The sequence below is a fragment of the Cebus imitator genome, unplaced genomic scaffold, assembly GCF_001604975.1.
Source record: "Cebus imitator isolate Cc_AM_T3 unplaced genomic scaffold, Cebus_imitator-1.0 Scaffold67, whole genome shotgun sequence".
Classification (NCBI taxonomy): Eukaryota; Metazoa; Chordata; class Mammalia; order Primates; family Cebidae; genus Cebus; species Cebus imitator.
The window spans coordinates 1,768,904-1,796,153 of record NW_016107382.1 but is presented as its reverse complement, the minus strand read 5'-3'; the positions used below and the strand labels follow the sequence as shown (position 1 = coordinate 1,796,153).

At 35.2% G+C, this 27,250-nt stretch overlaps 1 protein-coding gene across 2 annotated transcripts in view; it reads right to left on the bottom strand.

The window, feature by feature from the left end:
* The window catches only part of ALCAM (activated leukocyte cell adhesion molecule), a 214,525-nt gene that overhangs the window by 49,923 nt on the left and 137,352 nt on the right, over positions 1-27,250 (bottom strand). For both annotated transcript variants that reach the window (XM_017530604.2, XM_017530606.2), the window contains exons 2-3: positions 6,752-6,852; positions 3,248-3,467 (exon numbers count right to left, since the gene is read on the bottom strand). In XM_017530604.2, the coding sequence (XP_017386093.1) occupies positions 3,248-3,467; positions 6,752-6,852 (321 nt within the window). The remainder of the gene's footprint in view (positions 1-3,247; positions 3,468-6,751; positions 6,853-27,250) is intronic.

Sequence of the window (27,250 nt, the reverse complement as noted above, 5' to 3'; positions counted from 1 at the left end):
TTTTACTTTTAGATTGAATGGATTTTAGGAGGAGGACACTTAGTTCTGATAAAGCAGTGAGAACGGTATCTAAATGGGTATCTAAACGGTATCTAAATTTTATTAAATTCCAAATAAAAGCTCTGAAATACCTCTGTGTGAAGCCACTAAACACTGCCCATCATAATAAGAACTGGTCCATATGAAAGCAGACTCCATGTCTGCAATACCACAGAGCACCACCAGAGTACACTAGACTTGCAGATGAGCACAGGGTGTGGTTTTCAGATGCTTAGAGCTGGAGCCACTCCTGCCTTCTTTTTTTCATGAACAAATTATCATGAAAAACTTTTAAATACTGAATAGATCAAAGTCTCACTAATCAAGTAGAAATAGCTCCTCATCTTCCCCAGTTGTCTTCATTAACTCCTGAAGATCCCAGCAACAGAATGGGAAAACCTCCCATCTTATCCAAAGCAATCATTTTATTGATGAGGAGTGAATCTTAGCCTCAGACTGGCGAGGTGACTTGCCCAAGGTCAGAAATTAGCAGCAGATCTCACAAAGTAAGGTCTCCTGGTGACTCGCTTAATGACTGCTCCATCTCACCATCAATAGCCTTCTGGCTCTGTGGGTATCCATTTGATTTTTAAACTTTTTCACAATCACTAGAATAAATCTTTGGGCACCTTATAGGTTGACACTTGTTTCTGAATGGTTTTATTAACCTCAAATGTGCACTAAATAAAAACACTGTTTGATTTCGATGCCATTCAACTAAAAGAAAAAAGCTGATTAGTGGTGACTAAGATTGCCACTTATTTGGATTTGGGCTGATTTACAGGTATGATTTCTTGCATCTGAGGAATAGCTTAAAACTAAACAAGCAAACCTACATTAAAGAGAGCAAGGTCATTTGTCAGGGGCTCTAGTTTGAATAAAAACAATTTGACTTAGCTCATGAGGATGGCAATTAGCAGGAACCTGATCTGAGACTGGCTCCCATTAACCATACTTGATTCTGTGGTGCACAGTGCACGTTGCTAGGTGATTCAAGAGAGGGAAACAGAGGACTGATTGATGGGCTTAGTAACTCTTAAGTGACTGCAATATATACATGCAGAGAATCGAAGTCTTGTCACAGCTGCTTTTTGCTTCACAGAAAGTGACCTGAAGTAAATTCATTGAAAACAAAATAAAACAAACCAAAGTCCCTATATGCGTTTTGTAAACATTGTCTTTATCATAAGCTCTGCTGTTCATTTTCCTGAATTTGGAGGGTTTCATGATTTCCAGTATAAAACACCATTTTCAAGAGTGTATAACTTGTCTATGTAAATTCTCCCTGGCCCAAAGCCTGGAATGCAAATTCTGTTTCTGAGAATCACTTTGTTTTCAACAACATCAAAAAGAGAAGGGAGTATGGGGGTGCTGGTGGTAGGTGGGGTGTTTGTTTTCACAATTATAGAAATTCCCTATATTCCAAGTCAGCCTATAAATGTTATTGAATTAAGCCAACTGAATTTTTTTTTTCAGATTTCTGTATGGCATTTTTTCATACACAAAGAAAGTTTTGAAAAATGTCACAAAAGAATCTGAATTTTCTCAACTCCCTTGTATACTACTATTTCAATGTAGGAAAATTTTAACACCTGGAAAATGAATCCCGACAATGACAAACTAATATAAATAACCATTAGAGTGCTGTGACTTAACCTCTGTGGCTACTGTGGTCATTTTTGATGTCTGGTTCTATTTATGATGTTATTCCTATCACCAAAAAAATTTCTGATTACTCAATTTGGAAAAAGTGTCCTGAGCAGTTGCACAATTCATCTTTCTAATAACATAAAAGTGAAATAGAAGAAAAGAAAAAAAAAAAAAAAGATGGGCCACAGGCAAATCCAGGATGCAGACTGTTTGGAGTGTTTTATGGAAATGGGCATGACTGCAAACACTTGGTACTTGGTTTGATTCATAAAACGGTCGAGAAGCGAGGAGGGTTTCTGGAAAGCGCCTTCCAAGCTGAAAGGTAATCAACTGAAACATGTAATATGCTTTTACAAGGTTCTTCTGGGGAACAAAGGTTTCCTTTGATATAAGCATGCTTTGAATCAGCATCATGAGCCCATAGGAGCTTTGAAGTCCATATAAATACTTGAGGGACAGACCTACTTAGTTGCATAGGCTATTACAAGAGAAACAGGAAACATCCATAGTTACTTGCTGTAGTTGGAAGGCCCTCTGGGTTTCTTTCTTCCCTATTTATTTTAATAATTTCTAGGCACTGTGAAGTTATCAGAAAGCAGAGGGAAAAAAGTTGTAAAGTGAAACCTTCTTCCCTAATTGAAAAAGACTGAAAGACTGGCATTCTGAAACTCTTGAGACCTATTTTTTCTCCCTGTAGTGTCTAAAATATTTGAAGTAACAGAAGTGGGACTTTTTATTTGAGTTTTAAAAGATGAAATACTTCAATTATAACTTCTCAAGTCATTCATTTGCACAGCTATTTGCACAATAACATTAACTATATGCTATCATTAGGCAAAGTAATTTTGTCATAGTGACTACAATAATTATTCCAAGTTTCTTCTATAATTTTCTCTTCTTCCATCCTGACTCTACTTTCTCCCCTTGGTGTATCCCACATACGCATTCAGGGTGTGGTGAGTTTTTAAAATTTTAGAACAATTTTCTAAACGAAGTGAATACTTTTTGAAATCTAAATCAATAACCACTAAAGGTAAGGATGGAAATGTATCTACATTTATAATATTTATAAATGAATATATGTAGGATATTTATATATACAGATATATATACATGGAAAATTTAGACCTCTGTTAAAATATAGTTTGAATTTGCTTACATTTTATTGTTATGTATCAAAACTGCAATTTCATATGATTCAGCCAAATACATGTATATGTATGCATGTAACACACAACACTTCTTTGTACATGTCAGTAAAAGTTAGGATCACATGCTAGTTATCAGTAGTAGTACTTCATATCTCGGGATGTTTTTACATGACAAAGCAACAGAGAATATCATTTTAGTTCCTTACTGCTAATCTCCAATTTGAATTTTATCCTCTTTGTTTTCCTTGCTGATAGTATGTATGAGCAGAATGAAGATCTCTTTAAATCCCCTTATATAGATACCTGCTATAGTGACACTACAGAGAGTTCAGTCTTCTTTCTAAAGAACATGGTCTGGTACTGGCCATCGATCCCACTTAGCAGTGACACTGCTGCAGGCTACTTACTGAACACCTTGACTATTGTAGGTGCCTCAAACACGTTGTCCTCAGTTACTAGCATGCACACAAATCTCTTTTCATCACTGATCCTTGCATTACTGATAGACAAAGTGTAGTTTTCTGAGAGGCTCAATCTGTCTTTGTATTCTGGTACGTCGTCATACTGCACACTTTTCTTTGTAGAAGACCTGAAGGCAATAAATACTGGGGAGCCATCAGGCTTTTCCTAAAAATTAAAATGATAATACATTTTAAACACAAGCTTATTTAGATGTTTCAGGATTACATTCAAAATAACAACATTTCTTTGGCCATATTCTTCTACCAATATGTGTATTTTTTGCCTAAGAAGAATAATTTTGCATACAAGTCTCACATAAATATTTGATTACAGAAAATTTTTCATGAGAGAAGCTGTAAGATCTTTTACAGATGTCAATTTAAATGTGTAAAACCGAAACGATAGAGCTTTAGGAATATGAGAATTTTCCTCATCGGTAGGATAGAATTGGTAATTGTTTTGAAATTTACATGGGCTTTATATTTTTAATATAAAATAAATCATAGATGAGTGCAAACAAAGGTACTTAATGATGTTCAGATAACCATCACAGCAGGCATACACTTGAGCTGCGAATAGTTTTCAATATTTTGAGCAATTATCTTTAGAATATTCTTTAATCCATATATTTTAAATATCCACACCTCTAACCAAAACTGATGTAGCTGACATTTATACATAGAATAGCTTAACCAGTCTTGACAGAAAAACAGTATTTTCCCTTGTAAAATAATTATATCCATTAAGAAATGAATCAGCTTAACTAACACAATCCATAGTTTTGCTGAGTCCTAACAATTGGTTCAAAAGGCTTTCATATAAAAACGTATCACCAAAATAAGATGTACTCTGCATACACAATTATGTCAAGAGCACTGAGACATACAATGCATTTCTTCCTCTGTTCCCACAAAAATTGTATCACCTAATAAGCAATTTAATCTAAAATAGGAGGGCAATTCCTCCTTTATGTACCCCATAAAACCTTTGAGAAAATAAAATGTGATATATGTTAAAGTTCATGACGAATTTTAAGATTCTGTGGAGGATTAAATATTAAGGATTAATCATATCAATTACCAAGTTAATATTGGTGTCCAAAGTTTTATTTACTTAAATATCTGAACACATCAATAATATTCTTTTTAACTCTTTTAGATTTATCTTGTCTTACATCATTCCTTCACTATGCAAAGTATGTTAGACCATTACCTTAAGTTTCTGTATTCATTCCCTTATGCAGTAAGTAAGAGTTACTAATTTCTGAGCACTTAACTATATTGTAGGTGTTTTCTTTGGGCTTTCTATGCAGTAATTGGTTTAACACCCATAACAACCTTGTAAGTTAAATATTAACCTCATCTTCAGAGTAGACCATGGAGTTTGAGTTTGGTTAAATAATTTCCCAAGGTCTTGGCTGGTAAATCTTAGCAGAGCAAAAATTTGAGCTTAGAGCTTGCCCTTATTATGGTTACACTCTTGATAGCCTTCCATCCCTCTTCTGTACCAGGCACTGTGGCAGATAATGGAGAGGAGGTGTCAGGTGTAGAGCTGGGAGAAGTGAACAGGAAGCTATGATCTCCATTCATAGGGAGTTTACAATGTGATCTAGGAGAAATCAGAGCATTTCTTCTCTATGTTTACTTCCTTTCATTTTTCCAAAACTTTCCTTTGTCTTTTACGTGGTTACATTAAATTAGAGCATATATGCTATTTCTGCAAATCAAGATTGACTTTAGAGGTTATAGTTCCTACAGTGTATCTCAGTTTATTGGTGAAGTCTTTAGCTTAACTGAAAATTTGAAAATTGCCATTATTGTTTGATTTCCAGTGTCCACTGTGCCAGTTCACTTTAGGTGAACCCTACCCCCTGGGTGAATGCTCCTCTCTGGGTTATAGTTAGAATTTTCCATGATCATAAAAGTTTTCCATCATCTGAATCTATTTATTTTGGCAGTAAATTTGATTGAACAAATGCATTGTATGGAAGTTTCCCAGGTACTTGGAATTTGACAGTGCTAATAGACTGTCCTCAAAGGTCTTAACTTCAAATTTCCACATTTATAGGAAATCGGAAATAGTTGAAAGTTACCTCGAGTGAAATGGATACTAAATAGAAGGATGCTACAGAGAAATGCTGAGCTGCCTTATCACCTTCCTTTCCTTTCATTTCCCACTCACACGAGCACAGTATGGTTAGGATTCTGCAGTGTCACAGACATGAGTTCACTTTGTTGAATGATTACCATGGCAAGTACTAGGTATTTTAATATTAATTTCTTTGTGTAATCACACAACAACACTATGAGGAAGATATTTTTATCTCAATTTATGGATGAGAAAATAGGGATTAATTCATCTGCCCAGAAACTTACAGTGAGCACATCAGAACCTACATTTTAAAAGACCGTGTTAAACCACTCATTGAGTGCAAGCTTAAGCACATTTCTTAGAGTGTGTTCTGTAGAATGTTTGTTCTTGGAGATATCTGAGGAAAAAAGTTGTATCGTCAAATAAACATAAGGACTGAATCAAATTATGACCCTCAGACAATTCAGAGTGCATCTTACAAATGAAAGGCTCTGAGAAATGGCACGATAAACTTTTTATAAATTATTTGACCATCAAATTGTCTTCCTTTGCAAATACCTTTCAACATTTCAAGGAGCTAGTTAAATTTTGCTGTTGTATCCAGGGAAACATATCAACTTGAAGCTTGCAGATTGCTGTGAGTCTCCTGTTGTACAGGTCCAGCATTGGGAAGTTGTACCATACAAACACTATTCATTAATATTAATTTAATTGAGGTATTTTATTAGTCAAAGTTACCTAGCCATTCCACATCTCCCTACCAGCATCTCTACCCTCCATTTCCAGACCCATTTGTACCTCCATGCCTGAGAAAATTTGATTTCACTATCTGCAAGAAGTATGGGAAAAAATCAACAATGTTAAATATAAAAAGGACCTATAGCATCAACATGGTTTTAAGACTAAATGCCAGAATCAAGCTTGTAATATTGATGACTAATTCTCAAAGACTGTCTAAGGCCTCTATCTACTGATATATCTTGCCTTTGCAATAACCACATCAAATAGGAAATTAGCCAATGAAGAAAGGTTGCCGTCCTCCACTGAGCTCAGTCCTATAATCCACTGATTTTATGCTGGAAGTCTGCCTTTTTCTTTGCTTCTAACACTTAAGGTGGAACCTTTCAGGCTAATATATTCTAAGAATTATGTATTTATTGGCTTTATTTTAAAATATCATTTGTTATGTAAAATAGGAATCTTTTGTCACATTGCACACATTAATTTTACCTTCCTATATTTGTACCTGCAATTCAATATTGTATTTAGGTTAATTTGAAATTCACAGTTACTCACAGAAAAAATTATATTTAAGAGAACAAAGGCAATTAACCAAGTCCCACGTAGGTCACACTTACATATTTCCATTTGCCAAACATGAGATTCTGAGGTACATCAAGTCGGCAAGGCATGATAATGGTATCTCCATATGCTGAATTTACAGTATACCATCCAAGGCCTTTAGGGGGGATAAAAAAGGAAAAAGAAAAGAGAGAGAGAGAGATAAAAATTTTAAATGTTTTCTTGAAGAGACAAATAACTTCAAGATGTATGTTGATGAAGATTGTCATCTGCGATAGTTTTATTTTAAATGATATATAAAAGGTATGAGACTAGAATATATTTTCCATTTGAAAACACCTTTCTATGTAGCCACTGAATCTTTGAATATCACACAATTGAAATTTATAGACCTCCAATTTTACCAGAGAACAGATAAGTGGTATATTCCAAAGGAAGATAGTGGAATCTGCAGATGAATTATCTTTTTTACTGTATTTCATAAAAATAATTTCCACTATATTTTATAGAAATGTGGGACTATATAAAGATATCATGATTAAAATTCTCAAAACTAGCTTTAACTACATTTGTGTTTTTCATTTGAAAATATCAAATTTTTCTTATGTGAAATTTAAAAAACTATTTAAAACTGAGAAATACACAAAAGCCCACAACTGAATTTTATTTATAAGGGGAAAATAGCTTATATTGTAGTAGTATAAATTAAACTACTAATTTCAATTTTGTATAAAATATTAGTATAGTAAGAATTTATAGTGTGAACATCCTTCATAAAGCGCTATTTACAAAGTGATTATCTGAATTATCTGAAGACAATATATTTAAACCACACTTTTGTACGTACAAAAAACTTTCTCATATTTAATTCTATATTTAGAAAAAATATAAATATAAGTAATTAAAATGTGGAAAGAAGCAATTTTTGTATATGAATGTAAAGTACCATTCAAATCTGGATATATTTATGAGGGTTAAAAAAACTCAGGCATTTAAATTGGCAATGGTACTTGGGAAACATCTCAAAAATTTTAACCTTATTTTATTTACGATAATCTTTAAAATTTAGAACTTTCACAATTGAATATCTATTAAGGTGTATCATAAATGAATATAGTGTGTGAAGGGGCTAAACAGTAGAGAAAAAAAAATGATATTTAGTCCACCAGGTGGTGCTAAAATGCAAAGCGAAGGCAATCTGCAACATACAAATAAAACCATCTTCCGACTTTCTAAAGAAACAGGACTGGGAGGATCCCATCTTTCAGTTGTTATCTATCAATCACTATGTATCCCAAAATTTCATATAATATTAAGAATTTTGCCCCAGTGAACAAAAACATAACAAAGAACACGCACTTCATGTAAATATGCAAAATAACAACTAGTTTTCAGCATTTTTAACATTGTTAAGGCACAGAATAAAAAATATGCAAAGTGAGAATGCATTTTCACTTACTATTTGGAACATGAAGTTTATTTTAAATGGCTTATCATATGTTTAGTCTCATAATTTATCTCAATAATTTAAAAATTGTTTTGTGTTTTCCACACTAATTATAATCCCTTTTGACATCAAACCAAGCATAAGACTCTAAATGAAGAAATTTTTTATTCAACCTTGTTAAAATAAAAATAATGGGGGTTTAGACATGTGGTTTCAGACATGCAGATTAATAACATTTAGGAAATCGCTTTATTGCACATTACATTACTTGTTCTCCGTGTTATTTGGCTCCTAAATGTGGAATTTCTGCTGTGTGTATTAACACTTGTTCATATACTACACAGGTAGAAGTCTGCAAAGCCAAGGAAACCTTTTTGTAATTTCATATTTTGTTTTTTCATCAGCTTATAACAAGGCCCTTGAATATGTGATAATTTTGAAAGGATCCATTTCTGTACCTTAATTTATGTCAGGCCATGCACCTGTAACTGTCTCCTATTATTGTAAAAGCATACCTTCCTTTGGCAACTAACAGTGCTTTCATGATTGGCCAAGGAGTGAAAGCAGTTTACAGAGCTTAGGTACCAATGAAGTGAATCCTGTGACAGGTAAAGGGAAATAATAAATTCCTTTTCGAATAATTTAATGCTTTGCCTTTTCTCACAAATCGTTTTTCTTTCCTCTTCCCTATAGAAGTTTAATATGCTATTTATTCATCATATTTTATAATAAGTCTTAAAGCTGCATGAATTTAAAGTACATAGTATATTAGCATGATGAAAGTAAAATCAGATCAGGGAAGAGACCATGTTTTTTTTTTTCCATTTATTTATTTTATTGCATTTTAGGTTTTGGGGTACATGTGAAGAACATGCAAGATTGTTGCATAGGTACACACATGGCAGTGTGATTTGCTACCTTACTCCCCATCACCTACATCTGGCATCTCTCCCCTTGCTATCTCTCCCCAACTCCCTACCCCCCACCATCCCTCCGCTATTTCCCCCCAACTAACCCCAGTGTGTAGTGCTCCCCTCCCAGTGTCCATGTGTTCTCATTGTTCAACACCCACCTATGAGTGAGAACATGTGGTGTTTGATCTTCTTTGTATCTCCAGAAACAATGCCTGGCATTTAATGGGCACCTACTAAAATGACTCTGGAGTCCTTTTCATTTTGGTTATCAAATTAACATTTTGGAAAATCAGAGAGCAGTTGACAACACTGGAATTTTGAGAATTCTCATTTCTGCCACATACTCTAAAGTCAGTCATGTCTTATCTTGGATGTGTAGAGAACTTGGATTTTGATTTTGGGTGGCAATCTCTGCCTAGAGGAGAAACAAACAGCAAAGACATTTTATAGGAATTCATGCATGGAATGACAAGAGAGCACATTCTCCCTTCCCTTTAAAGAGAAATTAAAGATTGATTATTTGTGCTCCTTAATTTGCAAATGATACTATGAAATGTCTCTTTCCTCACTTGTGATCATCATAAAGCAAACGTTGTTCATTCAAGTATTGAAAATTCATGAATTGTGTCTTTTAATGACAGCTCCAAATCCTCAGCTAGGAAAGAACTTTGAAGACCAGAACAAACACAAGGGAAATAAGATACTGCACTAGAGAGAGGGCAGTAAGTAAAAAGCTAACAATTACAGACATATGCACCTTCCACAGGCCTAGGGCAGAATGAATGGTAATAAGTTGGATGGCAGGTTAGGAGCCATAATTGTGCTTAGTTTAGAATCAATTTTTAAGTATGCTATAAAAATCAACTTCCCTCTTCTTGTAAGAGTATACTGACTCCCAAGTTCATCTGATAGAAGGACTGAAGTCTTGCATCCGTGGGAGAGCTAACATCTCGTGCCCCCTAGGGATAAAGTCACTACAAACACCATTGCGATTTAGTGATAAATTACATCCTAATTTCTAGTGATGTCTTAATCTTTGACATGAAGTGTCAGCGAGACCCCAAAGTACCTGTCAACTCGAGTGATTCTGTTTACACTTTTCATAGAAGAAAGAGCTTTTTATCTTTGAATTGCCAAGTCTAACAATTGAGTTTGGCTTACTAGAATTCCCTTGCAATTTTCTCCCTGTAATATTTGTTAGTTAAATTATTCATGGTTCTGTATCCTAGAGATTACTGGGCTCTACTGCAAATATAGAATGCCTATGATGTCCTTCCTCTAAGAAGCCAAATGTAAAATGTAAACCAATGTGTTAGTGCACAAGTGTGTCAGTACGTGTAATGGCTATGTGTATAAGCACAGGTCAAAAGAAACTTTAAATTGGACTAGAACATTTTGTATTAAATGTTTTCTATAAATTTAAGACATTTTTGTGACTTAGTATTACTGTTGCTATTAAAATATGTTCACATATTTATGTTTCAAGTAAGAGATAAAAATGTGTCATATTTGAGAAGCAGTAATTATTTAAGTATTTAAAAATAAGAGGTTATTAGCCAAAGGTAAAAAAAACACAATAGAATTAGAAAGGTTACATAGGAGTATTAATGGAAATACAATGCAGTAAGAACAGAAAGAGAAAAATTTCTTAACACAGTAATTCTGACATATACAATCTCAGGCAAGTGACCACAAAACATAAGCTAGTTACAGTAATATGTTTTGTATAGAAAATGATTTAAAAGAAGTACTGAAAACAGACTCTGGTAATGTTCTGAAGTTAGGTAAACATTTTATTTTTAATTGAAATAATAAAAATGTAATTTTGGCCATTTTGGTGACAAATACTATTTTTCCATAAAACTAATTGCCAAATTCAGAGGAATCATTCTCTTTGCATTCCTGACATATAGATATTTGAATTGGGGTAGATTAAAATTCAGAATCTGCTACCACATTTCAAGCAGAAGAACATCAAATAATATAGAAAATAGAATGAGAATTGGAGTCTATTTTCATATGCTGTAATTTAGGATGGTTAATTATTATTTATTGCACTAATACATTAATAGCATCATCATCCTTAAAAGAAGTTTTGAGTTCTCTAGCTCTGCTAAGTGTCATAAAAGGATTAACTGCAATTACAATTGACTCAGAACTTAGAAGATCTAAATGCCAGTTTCATAAAAATTTTACAGAGACTTATTTGAACAAATGAACTATTGCAGAGGAGGTGGATAGAAATGAGAAGTTTATCCTTAGAAATTACTTTCATATTTTTTGACTAATTTTGACAAATAGACGTGCTAATACTCCTATTTGTTTCACTAATAAATTAGGATATGTACAACTCTAAAGAAAATGTAAATATTTTGTAATACTAGTTTATAGCAGTGTTTCTCAACCTGGTCACTATTGGACCAAATAAGTCTTTATTGTGAGAGCGCCGTGCTGTGTATGTTACAGGATGGTTAGCAATATCCTTGCCTTTACCCATTAGATGACAGTACCACTCTTTCCCCAGTTATGACAGCCAAAAGGTCTCCAGGCATGACAAATATCCCTTGGGAGGCAAAATTGCCCAATAAACCATATGCACTTGAGAACCACTGGTTTAAACCTTCAGCCATTGGTTTCTCACATGCAATTAAACTGGGTTTCCAATAAAGGAATTTTTGTTAAAATAGAATCTTAGCATAGAACTAAATAATCACTGAATAGAAGTGAAGGTATAGAGGCAGAAATGGTACATTATAATATCTGGTTATTATCAAATTTGTTTGCCTCACAGAACATATTAAACCACAATGAGGGATTAATTCCTGACTTCAGGAAGTGGATTCCCAACATCTTTACAATAATGACAAAGATATTTTGTTTTAGCAAGTCTATTTCCTGTATCACAATCAAGGACAAATTATATATATTATCTATGTATATATACTATACGTTCTAAGCCATACATTTCACATATATTGTATTTAAGCTGATAAAATATCATGTTCCACTGACAGATTGAAGAAGACATTTTTTTCAAACCTGAGCTCTTATGATTCAATCACACAGAGTTATCTCTCAACTTCTCCCATACTTTATTGTATAAAGAAGAGTTTAAGAATATCATCAAGTTCATGAGATATATATAAAGCAAATTCTCTGTGTATACATTTGCGCATGTGTGTGTGTGAGATATAAGGGGCTATAATTGCCAAGTAATTTGGAAGGTATGCTGAGTGACAGAAGATACTTGATGAAATCTGATGTCATTTTGTGAAACAGAAAGAAGGGCTTTTTCTCCTTTCTTTTTCTTCGTTAATTTTCCTTCAACAAATGGGGGTAGTTGGAGGCCAATTTGGGTCTGCTGCACCTGAAGTAGGGATATGTTTGTTCAAAATTCATTTTCTGTATTGCCTTTCTCAAGTGTTTTATATTATAATGTCGATATATCCAGTAAGGCCTACAAATAAGATAAATAGTAATTCTTCCTTCCTCCTCCCCCCACCACTTGGGGCACTGTGGAAATGCCTGTGTTACTAAATTATAAACTGCTAGTAGTAACCAGGATTATGTTTTAAGATAGTTAATCTTTATTTTACTTTCAAGCTTTACATAATATAATGCTTTAAACATTTATCTTTTTATTAAACTACAGGTCAATGTAATAATCCATATTATGTCATAGAAAAATTTACCTAAGGTTTTAAAAATGCATTATTGATATTTGCATTGCTGTGCAGAAAATTATCTTCTTAATTTACCTTAGCCTGATAGATCATTTCATGCTTGCAGAATAATAAACTATGAGGCTGGCCAAGTAACCATTTCTCCCAATCAGTTTGGGCTTTACTGCATCTCTACTTAATTTTTATGGTTCCTTGGGCCCATCCACTCTGTTTGGATTCCTGTGTTTCCTTTAAGGCCTATCTCAAAAATCATCCAATCGCTCAGTCATGCATCAAGTATTTCTTGGACACCTTCCACAGGGCATGTTTTTATTGTGCTTTGTGAAGAAAATGTGTAAGTAAAATACTGAGGACTTTTCCTTAAGAAACAAGATGGAATCAGTATGAGGTTCTTGGTTTGGTAAACGAAATGCTGTGGGACTCTATAGAAGGGAATGCCAGCAATGAGATTGAGAATATTGGTCAAAGCCTCTTGGAGGAAATTTCATTTGACCCCATCGCTGAATTAAGGTTTCTATAGATGAGAAGATAGGAACTACCTCAATAGCACAGTACACTAGAGGCACTGAGTGACACTTGGTTTTCTCTCTTGGGGAAAAATCAATTTTTACTATGACAGTTTCTACAGGGCAGATCTTTGATCTTCAAGAGGAACATGTCCTAAGACTGGCAGTTTTCCCAAATTCATAAGCACACAGAAAATTTCTCTAATAAAATGCAATAAAATGTTAGATCTCCATTTTCTCTTTATTTTCATCATCAACACTAGCATTTGGATTCCTTTTGGGGCCATTTTTAAATTATAAGCAAAAAACTTATTTAGAAATGATCAAAAAGCAACAGAATTGATTTAAGTTATGAAACCTTATTTTTATTTTTTGAGTTCCTTCATGAATTTTAAATCAGAATATGTGCAGATTCATTAGCATTTCTTAACTTGAGATCAAGGAATGAACTTTAAGGCATCTACTATGCTATTCTTTGAAATTTTACAGAATACAGATACAGGGTAGTGAGAGGGGAGCACTGTGGTGAATTGAAGTTAGTGTTCCCCCCAAATTGTTCCCTCTTAAAATTGTCCCCCCAAAGCTAGTTTTGCTTTAAAAAATATTTTAATGAAATATAACATAGATAGAAAAAGTATACAGATCTAGACTTACATTTGAACTGTCACTAAATGCACTAGGCTTTAGGATTCCTTTGGCAATGATCCTCACATTCTTTGTTCTGAGCAGGAGACTGAGATTCCACATACTTGTCCCACAATGAAGCCCCTGTGTTACCAAGTCATCGTTCCTAAGTGATGAGTATTTTTGACTAGGCTATGGGTTCTATGCCAACGTGCTAAGGCACAGGCCCTTAAGTGATGATGAACTTAAATAAAAACACTTAAAAATATTTTATGCTCTGTGTGTGTGGGAAAGGGGGTGCTTTAGGGGGAATGGGCACAAAGAATACAATGAACCAAAAAATTTAGATTTTGTATGTCAAAAGATCAATAGTCTCTATTTTAAAATAGATTTTCATAGTAAAGGGGACTAAATAAGAGAAATGTTTAAGCATATTTTTCTTTATACATTTTGTTCAAAAACATTTATGTAATTATTAATATGTGTTAGTTGATTTCATAAAGTTGACATTTCCCACTATCATACTTCTAATTAGGATTTGAGGCTGAGTCTTTAAGGTGCTCATATAAGGAGAGTCCTTCCCTCAGATGATTAGTCAATACAATAAAAATAACCAGAAAAGTATGATTTTCCTTCTGCTTCCCTCTCCCCTGATTCATTTTCTCAATTTAGTTCTTGCATCGCCTATTTTCTGATCCTGTTGACTCATTTGGGAACTAGCTTAACTAGAGCTGTAGAAACTAATATTTGAACTATTAGTTATATTAATTCAGGTTAAGTAATGCAAAGGAAAAATGAATACATTTAGACTCTACTGCTCTGAAGATTTTCTGAGCAGGAAAGTCTGGGTTTACCTATTTCAAAGTATCAGTTCTATTTAAATGAAGAAAAATTACACTTTCCTGTGCATTTTACCACATAAGTTGAGTTGAAATTGTGAATACAATTCAATTATTTTAGCAAGAAGAAGAGTGTACTGCATTCATAAAAACATTATCAACAGAAAGGCAGGCACAATTGCTTCCCAAAGGATCTTAATTGAATCATCTGAAGTAATGGAAACTTTTGGAGTTTAGAATGAAGTCTGTCTTCAGAAAGAACTCGCAGTTATTGTGACATTATTAAACTTGTTTTCTGCAAATAGTTTAATGTCGTGACAACAAAAAGATCTCTTGATTTGGGAAAATCAAAACTGTCTTTGATAACACTCCCAAACCCAAAACAACAAATTTCTAATCACTTTAATATTCCTCAAAATGCTTTAGAAAAAATATATCACAAAGACTTCTAGCCAATAAGATCATTGATTTCACAGAAAGCATCTGTTAGTAACAGCTTACATGAATTGTATTGCTTTAGCTTTTCAAGTAATATTCAATAATATTAGAATCAGAGTTAGAAAATGCTGTGTTATAATTGAGGTAGTGAATTACCAGGGATAAAAAGTGAATTATGAGGGCTATTAAATGAGCAGAGTAGTAGCTTCTGTTTCTGAATTGGTTGAGTGAACTTGTCCAGTATGCTAGCTTCTGGTATATTCCATATTAAGGATCTAACCTCATACTTAAAAATGTTTATATCAGTTGAAATAGCTTTTTGCTCTTTTTTTCACATGAATCGCAATTAGCATTGCCTATGTCTCCTGAGGATACAGATTTGTACAATCAAACATGGTAAGTAATAAAGGTTAAAAAGCTATTTAATAGGTTTTTCCATATATTTGGTGCAGCTTGCTGGCTGATTTCTGAGACTTAGATTTCTGAGACTTAAATTCCATGCTTTTAATTGACAGCTCCCTGGAGGGATTGCAATATAAGTTAAGGTCATAGGAAGAAAATTATGGCTTTCTATGGTATTTTTTCCTTTCTTTAAGAACTGAAGTCAGCTTACTATAAGATCTAGTTTTCTAGCTTTGAGAAGAAAGGAGAGACAGGAATGTTAGTGCAAGATAAATTTTTGACAGCGATGAAAAGCACAGGAAAGAGGAAATAAAAAATAAAACAAATAGTTGTATACACTTGGGAAACCAGCATAATCTACTATCTGAAGATAAAATCATTGTTCTGCCTTAAGAGATGGTGTGTCACCTCAAGGACTGAGTGAGCATGGAGAGTCACGCCCATTGTAGCTCACCTGCAATGGTAGCCCAGTGAGGGTAACTCTGGAATGCATGAACTTAGAGAATCATACTGACATCTATTAATATTTTAGCAATAACTTTTCATGTGTTCCATTTTTCCTGACAGTCATTCTTCTTAATTGATGAGTGGGAGGAAAGATGGGAAGAAGAACAAGGTAATTTAGGAAGGCAGTGAGTAGAGATGAGAAATACAGGAAGCTGTATTGAAAGGTAGTTTTATCATTTCTAAGGTTTTGAAATCTGCCCCTGAAGGTGCCTCCAGTTTTAACATTTTCCAGTACTCCCCAAAATTTTAACTCTGAAAACTTCATTTTATATCCCCGGAGGCCAAGTGTAATTTTTTAATGTCACATATTTATTCTGCAACTTAGGAAATGGTTAAATGCACCCCCCAGGAGAACTTTTGGAAGACTAGATATCATGAACAAGGTGGTAAAACATAAACAAAAACACTGGATAAGGAAAACAAGTACTTACAGCAGGCCAATGACACCGATAGACTGATTACACAGGAACTTGAGCATATGCACAGTGTTACTAGACCCTGACATGAACCCCTCATCCGAGAATGTGCCTGCATTCAGCTGGTTTCCCACACTTGGTAATATTTGTATCCTATCTCACCTGTTTCTGCTTCTCCTCTTTACATCCTTAGTTAAACATTATTAAATAAATGATTCATTATTTTGTTTATTATTTAGGGGGGAAAAGTCTCTGTGAATTGTAGTGAACATGAAACTATTCCTAATAGATGCCAAACGCTGGGAACATAACTTACCCAATTGCTGCATTCTGTCTATTACCAGGTTTATGCTAAGGTTACATTTTTACCAGCTGTTTCCACCTAGTAACCGAATGCAATAATTATACTAAGACAGTCAAGTTTCTTGGAGACAAGAGACTCCTATGAGGGCTCACAATAGCTCACTGATACTCTGATTCTCTGATGAACCTTTCTCAGACTGCACAACAGTCTAGAACGCTTCCACCAACCTTCCTATCCTCTCTCTTTCACTTGGGACCATCTTTCCTCTGCAGTATGCTTATTCTCCCCACCCCCATTATCCTCCCCATATTTTCTCTCATAGATGTTTTTCCTAATACATTCTTTGCATGTTAAATCCATTTTGACATCTGTTTTTCAGAGGATCCTAACATCTGGGGGAAATTAGGCAGATCATAACCATATTGACCCACTGACATTAGTAGACTATAAAATTCCAGAAAATAAAGATTTCAGTATGGATGTGGGGAAAAAAATGCCACTTTAATTAAGGGGTTAGTTAAAAATAAAAAATATACAAAAACTGAGCTTAACATTGATTAATACTTAAATGTTAAGACCTCAAACCATAAAACTCTCAGAAGAATGCATAGGGGAAATGCTCTTTGATATTTGATTTGGCAATAATTTTTTTGGATAAGACAAAAGCACAGGCAACAAAATTAAAATAAGCAGGTTGGACTCTATCAAACTAAAAAGATTCTACACAGCAGAGGAAACAACCAACAAAATAAAAGACAGCCTCCAAATAGGGAGAAAATATTTGTAATCCATATACTTGATAAAGGGTTAATATCGAAACTATGTAGGGAATTCATACAACTTAGTTGCAAACAAAACAGGACAAAACCCACACAGAAGCAGATAAAAAATGGGCATAGGACCTGAATAGACATTTTTCCAAAGAAGACATATAATTGCCAATAGGTGTATGAAAAGGTGCTCAACATCACTCATTATCAGGGAAATGTAAATCAAAATCACAACGACATGACATTTCACACCTGTTAAGATGGCTCTTATTAAAAAAAGAGAGACACCAAGTATCAGTGAGGGTATAGAGAAAAGGAAATCCTTGTATACTCTTGGTGGGAATGCAAATCGGTACAGCAATGATAAAAAACAGTATGAAGATCCTTCCAAAAGGTAAAATAGAACTACCATATAATCCAGCAATGCCATTTCCGGATATATGTCCAAAAGAAAGGAATCAATACTGAAATAGATACCTGTCCTCCGATGTTCACTGCAGCATTATTCACAGTGGCCAAGATATGGAAACAACCGGTGTCCATTTATGGATGAATGGATATGGAAATTGTGACATTTGTCTATATACATAAAAACACAATAAAATATGACTCAACCTCAAAAAAGGAGATCCTGCCATTTGTGACAACGTAGAGGTACCTGGAGAACATTATGCTAATTGAAATAAGCCAAAGAAAGACAAATGTACATAATCATACTTATATATGAAATTTAGAAAAGGCGAATACACAGAAACAGAGAGTGAATGGTGATTACAGGGGGAGGGGCAGAGAAGATGAGGGAAATGGGGAGATGTTGGTCAAAGGCTATAAAGTTACAATTGTATAGGACACACAAGTCTAGAAATGTAAATTACAGCATGATGACTGTAGTTAATAATACTGTATTGATTACTAGAAATTTGCTAAGAGAGTGGATTTCAGGTACTCTCATCACACACAGAAAAATGACAACTATGTGAGGAGAGGGATATGTTGACTTGCTTAACATAGTAATCATTTCACAAGGCATATATGTATATCAAAACCTCATGTTGTATGCCTAAATATATACAATAAAAGATTAAACAGACCTAGAAATTACATTAAAGCAATTGGTAATAATAATGAATGTTTTATGATGTTTTATAGTTTGAAATATTCTTTTATATACTTTGTATAATTTTGCATTTGGGCTTCACAAAAGTCCTGTATGATACACAAAGAAACCTGTATGATCAGAAAATATTATGATCTTTCATTTTACCAATAAGAAACTGTTCTCCCTGCAAAGTCAAGAGAATAAGCCAATATCGTGAAGCCAGTATGTGATGGAGCCAGAGCTCAAAATGAATTCTCAGCTCAAGTCCAGTTCTCATTACTATTAGATATACAAAAAAATGCCTCCATGTCCTTATTTCATTTTATATTGTGGATAATTCAAGAATATTATTTGAGAAGTATTAATGCTTTCCATGTTTAGGCAAATATTCTTAAAAACATATAGGTTAGAAGGACTAGAAAGAAAATGAAGTAACATATTTTATCACTTCTCTCTCAATGGGATGCTATGTAGCAATTTGGCAATTGCTGCCAGGAAATACAAGTCCTGTACATGGCAGCTGTTCTGATTTTCGGAAGAAAATAGAAAATCATGAATAATCAAAAAGATAGGCATCTTTCAGATCAGGAACCAGAAGTCTAATGAGGCTTTTTAATGTAGGTTGGGCACTCAGGCTACAGGCAGAGTAGCCCTTTATGCATTCCTAACACCAGGAACAGCAGTGGTGGCACAGTAGACCGCCAATAAAAATGTCCTGGATGACTAAAATAGCAAGGTTGAGATTAAAGTCTTTCTAATTTAAAGAGCTGTGTCTTTCCTCTCTATCAAAAGACTTTTCATAATTATGACTTTTCAAATAAGTTGCAAATTTATGTCCACACGAAAACCTGAACAAGAATGTTCAGATAAGCTTTTTTCATAACTGCTAAAACTTGGACAAGATGTCCTTCAGCAAGTGAATGAAAAAACTGTGGTAATCCAGACAATGAAATATTATTTAGCAATAAAAAGAAATGAGCTGGGAAGCCATGAAAAAACATGAAGGAACCTGAAATGAACATTGCCAAATAAAAGAAGCCAGTCTAAAAAGGCTAAATACTGTACAATTCCAACTACAGGCCCTTCTGGAAAAGGCAAAACTATGGAAAATAGAAAAGAGACCAGTGGTTGCCAGTGTCTCAAGGGAGGGAGGAAAGAATGAACAGATGAATGACAGGACATTTTTAGGGCAGTGAAATTATTCTGATATAATAATAATGAATATTAAATGTTTTTCAAAACCCATAAAATATACAACACAAACAGGAAAATCTAATGTAAGCTTGGGACTTTAGTTAATAATAATGTATCAATATCAGCTCACCAACTGCAACAAATGTACAACGCTAATGCAAAGATGTTAGTAACAGGGGAAACTAGGGGCAGGGGTTTGGGGAGGCAGGGAATTGTATAGGTTGTATATAGGAGCTCTTTACTTCCCACCTAAATTTTTCCATAAAACTAAGAACAGATAAAAATAGCGTATTCATTAAAAACAATCGAAACACACAATTTCTTCAGCCTATGGAATATATTCTACATTTAGACAGTCTCATCTAAATTTCACTGGTATAGGGAGAGGGAAGGACACAAACATTGTCAAGGGCAAAGCTTTGGCATCCATTAACAGAAGTGATTCCAGTCTAGAAAGCTGAATCCCCAGGCAGATTTCAGCAGGTGCTAACTTTCCAACAGCACCAAAACCTCTGATGAACAAGAGTGACCTGGGTAGCTTTGCTGAAGCTTAGCAATTGCTGTTTTATGATTATGTTTTTCACATATTCCCAATCCCACTGAGGTGCTAATATATTTGGTTCATCTTTCCATTTTAAAAGAGATAATGTCTTTGATAATTTGTTCATGGTTACTGCTTAGGGAGATAATGACACTCAAAATTCCCCTAACTGAATATTATAATATTACGTCTTTGGCTCTGCTATTTTTAACAGCTTTTAAGACAATAGTGTCATTTGGGTTTGAAAAAAAGTTCACTCTTCCTGCACATTAAAGGAATTCTAGGTTATAAAGATGAGCTATAAGAGTCCTGGCAGGGCTTCAGATTATATCATGCATTTTGTTTATGAATTTCATTTTGTTATGAATCTATAACTGAAAGAACTCCCAATGCTTCCCCCAGGAAGTAATTAATTGGAAACCACACAAACAAACCCAATGGAAAAGACTGAAATACTTTGTGTTACTGTCTGAAAATCCAATGGTAATTTTCAAGTTCATTCCCACTTGAGTCCTACAAAAATATGCTTTAAGTGTGTGTTCTTCAGCTACACTTCTATCCATCTGTGTATTTACAACAGGTGATAAGAACACCACGCCTGGAGTCAATTAAAAATGTTTTCTTTTATGTTTTTTTTGAATTGCAAGAAGCCTCAACACACAAATATAATTACTAGTACATGTTTAATTAATGGACATATATTAAATACTTCTTAGGTAAAGAGCATAACTTTAGAGAGTTTGTTATGTAGAAATACATAGATTTGTGTTTCTAATTTTAAAAACAGGGAACTGTTCTACAAAGAAAATTTCCAATACAAAATCCTATTTAACAGTCACCAAGGTAGTAAACACATAGGATCAATAAAAATAACTGATTATACTTTGATACAATTATACTTCAGAAAGATAATAGCTATGGAAATTTTCTATTCTAAAGCCTTTGTAGCTATGATAATATTTATAATGATTTATATGGGAAAGCCAATAAAATCTTTTGAAAATGGAAAAAATTAAATATACTTAAAGAATAGTATAGGTTAAATCTTTAATGTTGTTGATATAATCCAGAAACTGTTAAAGATATATGCTAAACATCAAGAGCTGCAGCATTCATCTCATTAGAGTTTAATGTTATTTATTATTGACCTGTGCCAAACACTCTTCAATATTTTTTCTAAGAATATTTTTCTATGAAGTTTTAAAAATAAAATTTCCTTAATCTAAAAGGCTCTGATTCATATTAATTCAGATAAACTGGACACAAAGCTATTGATTGGCTATAATAGCCAGATACTATATTCCTGCTGGGCATATGATGTGGTTTGGATTTGTGACCCTGCTCAACTCTCATGTGAATTGTAATGCCCAGAGCTGGAGGAGGGGCCTGGTAAGAGGTGCCTGGATTATGAGGGTGGATTTCCCCCTTGTTGTTCTCATGATAGTGCGTTCTCATGAGAGTTGGTGGTTTAAAAGTGTGTGGCAGTTTCCTCCTCACTCTCTTTCTCCTCCTCTGACCATGTAAGATGTGCCTACTTCCCCTTCCCCTTTCGCCATGATTGCAAGTTTCCTGAGGCCTCCCCAGCCATGCTCCCTGTACAGCTGGTGGAACTGAGAGTCAGTCAAACCTCTTTTCTTTATAAATTACTCAGTCTCCGGAAGTTCTTTATAGCAATGCGAGGACCATCTAATACAACATATAAATAAGCTGTCTCTTCCAGAGATAAAAATCTAGAAGACAGAAATGAAACACAATTAGCAGCAAAGGGTAGTAATTAAGGCATTGTCTCTGGCCTCAGGCCTGGTAAGGATGAGTCAGTCTGTGCTACTAATAAGCTAGGTGACTTCTAATGAGTTACTTAGCCAATATTCACTAATGTTTTCCACCCATAAAATTGAGGGCAATGACAATGATATGAAGGGAAGTGCAAGGAAGGGAAGAGTGATCCCTTTAAGTGATATGGGAGGAGGAAAGGGAAGTGCAGGGTAGAGGAGGGCGTGGTTCCTGGCTAGGGCTCCACCCCGGGCCTGTGTCCAGGGACCTAGGTGAAGACAGCCATTTTTGTTTCCCTGCTGAAATGCTGCATTTTCCAAGACCACCCGGGCCTGCCACGTCCCCATCCTGGGCCTATGAAAACCCTGAGACCCTAGCAGACAGAGGCACAGGTGGCTGGATGTCCAGAGGCGAAAAACACGCAAGCAGCTGGATGTTGAGAGGAATGCACTGACGAGCAGCAGCAGGCAGGCAGGCAGGCCAGGGACTGGCAGAAACAGAACAGTTTGGCTGCTGCAGTTGAAGGACAGCCTAGGCTGCTGAGCACCGGACTCCAGGGGAAAACCTTCCCACTTCATCCTCTTTCTGGCTTCCCCCACCTGCTGAGAGCTACCTCCACTCAAAAGCTTGCACTCATTGTCTAAGCCCACATGTGATCCGATTCTTCGGGTACACCAAGGACAGAAAACCCTCTGTCCTTGTGACAAGCTAGAGGTCTAATTGAGCTGGTTAACACAAGCTGCCTATAGACAGCAAAACTAAAAGAGCACAAAATAGCACACACCCACTGGGGCTTCAGGAGCTGTAAACATCCACCCCTAGACCCTACCCTGGGCTCGGAGCCCCATAACCTGCCCATCTGTATACCCCTCTAGAGGTTTGAGCAGTGGGGTACTGAAGAATGGAGCCACTCCCCTTGTCACATGCCCTGTGAGGGGGCCAAGGAAAGTTTTCCAATTTCAATAGTATGCTTATAGTGTTATCATGAATACACTAAATTAATAAGTATAAGTCACTTTAAAAGTGCTTTTCATAACAATGAAAAGTGCTTAATGTTATTGTGTCTCTTTGGCTTTTATTTATTGGAATAATAGAGATTATATGCCAAATGTTGCAGGAGTAGAGGAGGGATTGATGAATAGATTGGAGAAGGCTTTGCCTAGAATGGACATGTATGTTGAATCATCACAGACAAGAATTTCTTTAAGTGGAAAGAAGGATGAAGGAAACTCCATGCAAGAGAAAGTCTAGAGCAAAGGCATAATCATGTTCAGCCAGTGTGGCTGAGGTTTAGGGGCTGTAGGAGGTGATGGAAGGAAATGCAACTGGGAAAGAAGCAATGGGGGTGATACATTGAAAGCCTTAAATAATAGCTTAAAGAATTTGGACTTTATTCTGTAAAGAATGTGGAGTCAATAAAATGATTTTTGGTTCGTTTTCAGGATGGCAGTGAAGTGGTCAGATTTTTGCTAAAGAAAATTATCTTTGGAAGCAGTATGGAGGCAAACTAGGTGGAGAAGGGACTTGGGGAAGGTAATCGTGTTAAAGTGTTTAGGTTATGTACTTACAGTGAAATAGGGCAGTGGGAATGAAAAACAGGCACAGTGAAAAGGAGACAGGAGACATTTAAAAAGTAGAATCGATATGAGCCTCAGTCAGTTTGCTGCATTTTTCAACGACAAAGTTCACATTTCCCAACATAACTAAGTACACAGCTCACATGAAAAACAGCTAACACTGGGTCTCTGTAGAAGCATATCATGCACTATGTGTGAAATCACACACTCACTAGTCAAATAGGAAAGCTGTCTTTTTGTGTTAGCTCTTTGGAAAAGCTTGAGACTAAATAAGTGGAACAGTCCAAAGCAAATATTAACTCTGGTGGTGTTAGGTGCTTGGATTTCTAAACGCAAATTGTTAATGCAAAACGCATTTTGGCTTTAACACATGCAAGCCCTTTTTGCCACACACTATAAACTACAGAAAGAGAAAAACCCAAAGCTGAAACTTAAAGAGTCCTAAGGAAATATTGTTTGTTTTCTTAAGCTTTGTAAGCTTACCAATTTGAGCTTGGAGAAAAAATGCAAATATAAAATATTAATAACAAGTCCTATAATATTGTGCCTTTTAATCAGTACTAATTTTTCTTTTTAAGAGAAGCTTCTGAATGTATTTTGGAATCCAGAAGTCTTTCTGAAAACACTGATGAGGAGATTAAGGACCTCATGTAAAGCTCTGGTACAAACTATGAAGCCATTGTGGTATTATTGTTTACACATTCCAATCCTAGATGATCGTGTGACCAAAGATAGATACCAAAGACTATGGCTGCTAACTCTGGTTACTAGTGAATTTCAGTTTTGACTTGACATACAACGCTTTCCCTACACAGGGAAGCAGTGGCAAATATCATTTATATATCTTTCAAATACCTCTTTCAAAAATTATTGGTGACTGAGAGATAGCAGTCTCTGATGTTTCTGTCCTTCTTTCCCAGCTGCACAAAAGGGTAATTGAGCAAACTGTGCTCCGGTCTGCGGGAAGTCAATCCATCTGACTAACCTGCAGCTGCCTGGCTGATGGCCTTTCTCCTATTCACCATTCATTTGCTTTTCTGTACTCTCCTCAAATGCCCCGACTTTAGAAAATGATTTCCAAAAGCATGACCTCAAGCCCTGAAGACCATGGACTCTGATAACCACTCAGGTCTTCATTCTTATAATGCTGTCTGCCACTAATGGTAGGTAGTAGACAATAAGCTATCTTTTTAAAAAATTCAACATGAAATATCTGTTTTCTAACCCATAGTTGAAAGAACACTAGCATAAAGAGACTAGAGAAAACAGGGTTCTTGCTTTTTCTTAACCTCATTTTGACCTTGCTTTCTTGGGCTTTAGTTTATTTATGTATAATATGATATAAGACAAGGCTTAAATATTCTAGGATTCAGATTCCCCAATATGAGAAAAAGCATACAGTTAATTCTCAGTTGGAATTTCTACCACTATTACTTTTATGCCTGGACTGGTAAAAGGAGAGTATGTCAGATTTCTTATTTTCATCTTATAATTTAATTTGCTGTTGGAGTTTTCAATGAATATTTTAGTAACTTGACATTGAACAAACTTTGATTTTGGTTTCTAACTCTGTATCAATTGATAAGTGTTTTTAGCTGTAACTTGAGTTTGCTTTAGATTGGTTGCCACTATCACTTAAGAATTATTTAACATTTTTATTGCATTGCCTCAGCATGTAATATGTTTTGAGTATTGGCATGCACCATGCTTTATGTCTTTCCAATACTACTGTCATAATAAGCTTGTGAGCTTAGAAGCCACGTTGCAAGAAGGAAATTCTGATCCAGACCATAGTACTGTTTTATTTAAATAGGGAACAAAATGAACTAATATTATTTATCTTAATTACTGCCATTATGGATAGGAAAAATTAACTTCATTTCAAAATTAAGGTAATATTTTATGTATTCAACATCATTCAGATATGACTTTCTAGGTATTTGAAATCTAGTTATACCTTATAGATTTTATTTTCATCTTTAAATTATTTTAGATGGGGAACATTTGGAGCATCTTGCATACTATTTTGATGTCAAATCAAATTACCTGTCAAAACACCATTATGTATGCTTAAGACTTCACTTTCCACGTACATCCTCTGTTAAACCAAATATTATTCAGAATGTAAATAACATCTCCTTGATAACTGTTAGATCTATTAGCACATACTATGTTATAATTCAATGAGAATTCCAGGAATTACTGAAGTGTTTAAACTTACTTGCCAATATACTAAACAGCCCCACCCCAAACCGTGTTTTGAAATTCCTGTGCTTTGTTTAAAATGATTTATCTTTTCTCTCACTATTCCTGTCAGTTGTCAGTCACTCTCACTAGTGATAACAGCCGCCGGCATTTGCACAGTACTCCAGAGGCTGTAAAGCACTCTCCCATCTATTGCTCCATTCTGTGATAGTCTCATAGTAGTCCCTTTCTAATTTGACACTAAAGTGGCAGGCCTTAGAAAACAACATAATCAAACTTTAAAAGAGATTCTATTTAAAGAGTAATCAGTCTCTGTGAAAGGGGCCCAAGGAAGCTCCTTGAGAATAAAGTTTGGTTCATGGACATCAGCATTTATTTTGGCTTATCAGAACCTTGGTGTTTCCCACAGGGCTGGACTCTGAATGGCTGAGGATGGCAGATAAGAAGACTTTAGCTGTAGGGTATATTTCCATTATTGCCCTTTTATAAGGAAATGTTTAGCGATTCCAAGATGTACATTTGAATAATAAATGACTGTAGATATAACCTGTTGTAGTCACTTATCCTGTAACTAAAGAAGCTAAGGACCAGAGAATTTAAAGTGTTGAGGATAGAACTGAGTTAAGGAAACAACTCTTGTGACTCTTAATCCAACATTCTTTTTATTAACACCCCACCATGTATTTGTTCTAAATAGTCGTGGTATTTTGAAGCTACTGAGTTTTTGTAAGTTTGGTACAGTGATATGAAACGGAGATAATATATTTCAAGTGCATGTACTATGACCTGCAATGGAGCATGTAATAGAAAATTAACTTTCCTACTATTAAACTTTAAACATTGTATCAGTATTTTGTCCATAGTTGCTGTAGTTGGAGAGGAAATGTTTTAAAGGGGGATTTTTTTAATGTCATCTAAACACTCACTACAAACAGAGCTTGCATCTTAAAAATACAGAATCCTAGGAAAACAAGAAAAGGAAAAATGAAGAGAGGTGGTGAGTGAAAGAAGCTAGGAAGGAGATGAGAAAAGAGGAAGGAAGAAGAAGGCAGGCAGGCTTAGAGGAAAAGCTCACCATCCTTTGTATATTAATATGAAGAAAGTATGTCGGGAGTTGGGGTGATCCAAGATGGCCGTTTAGGAACAGCTCAGGATTGCAGCTCCCAGTGAAAGCGCAGAGGGTGAGTGGACGCCGTGTTTTTATTGCCCACAGACTAGGAAATTCCCGGGCAGAGGTGCTCCACGGTCACCAGCGCGGCTGTTTCGGCCAGCGCGGCTGTGCCGGCCAGCGCCGGCCAGCGCCGCTGCTTTGCCCC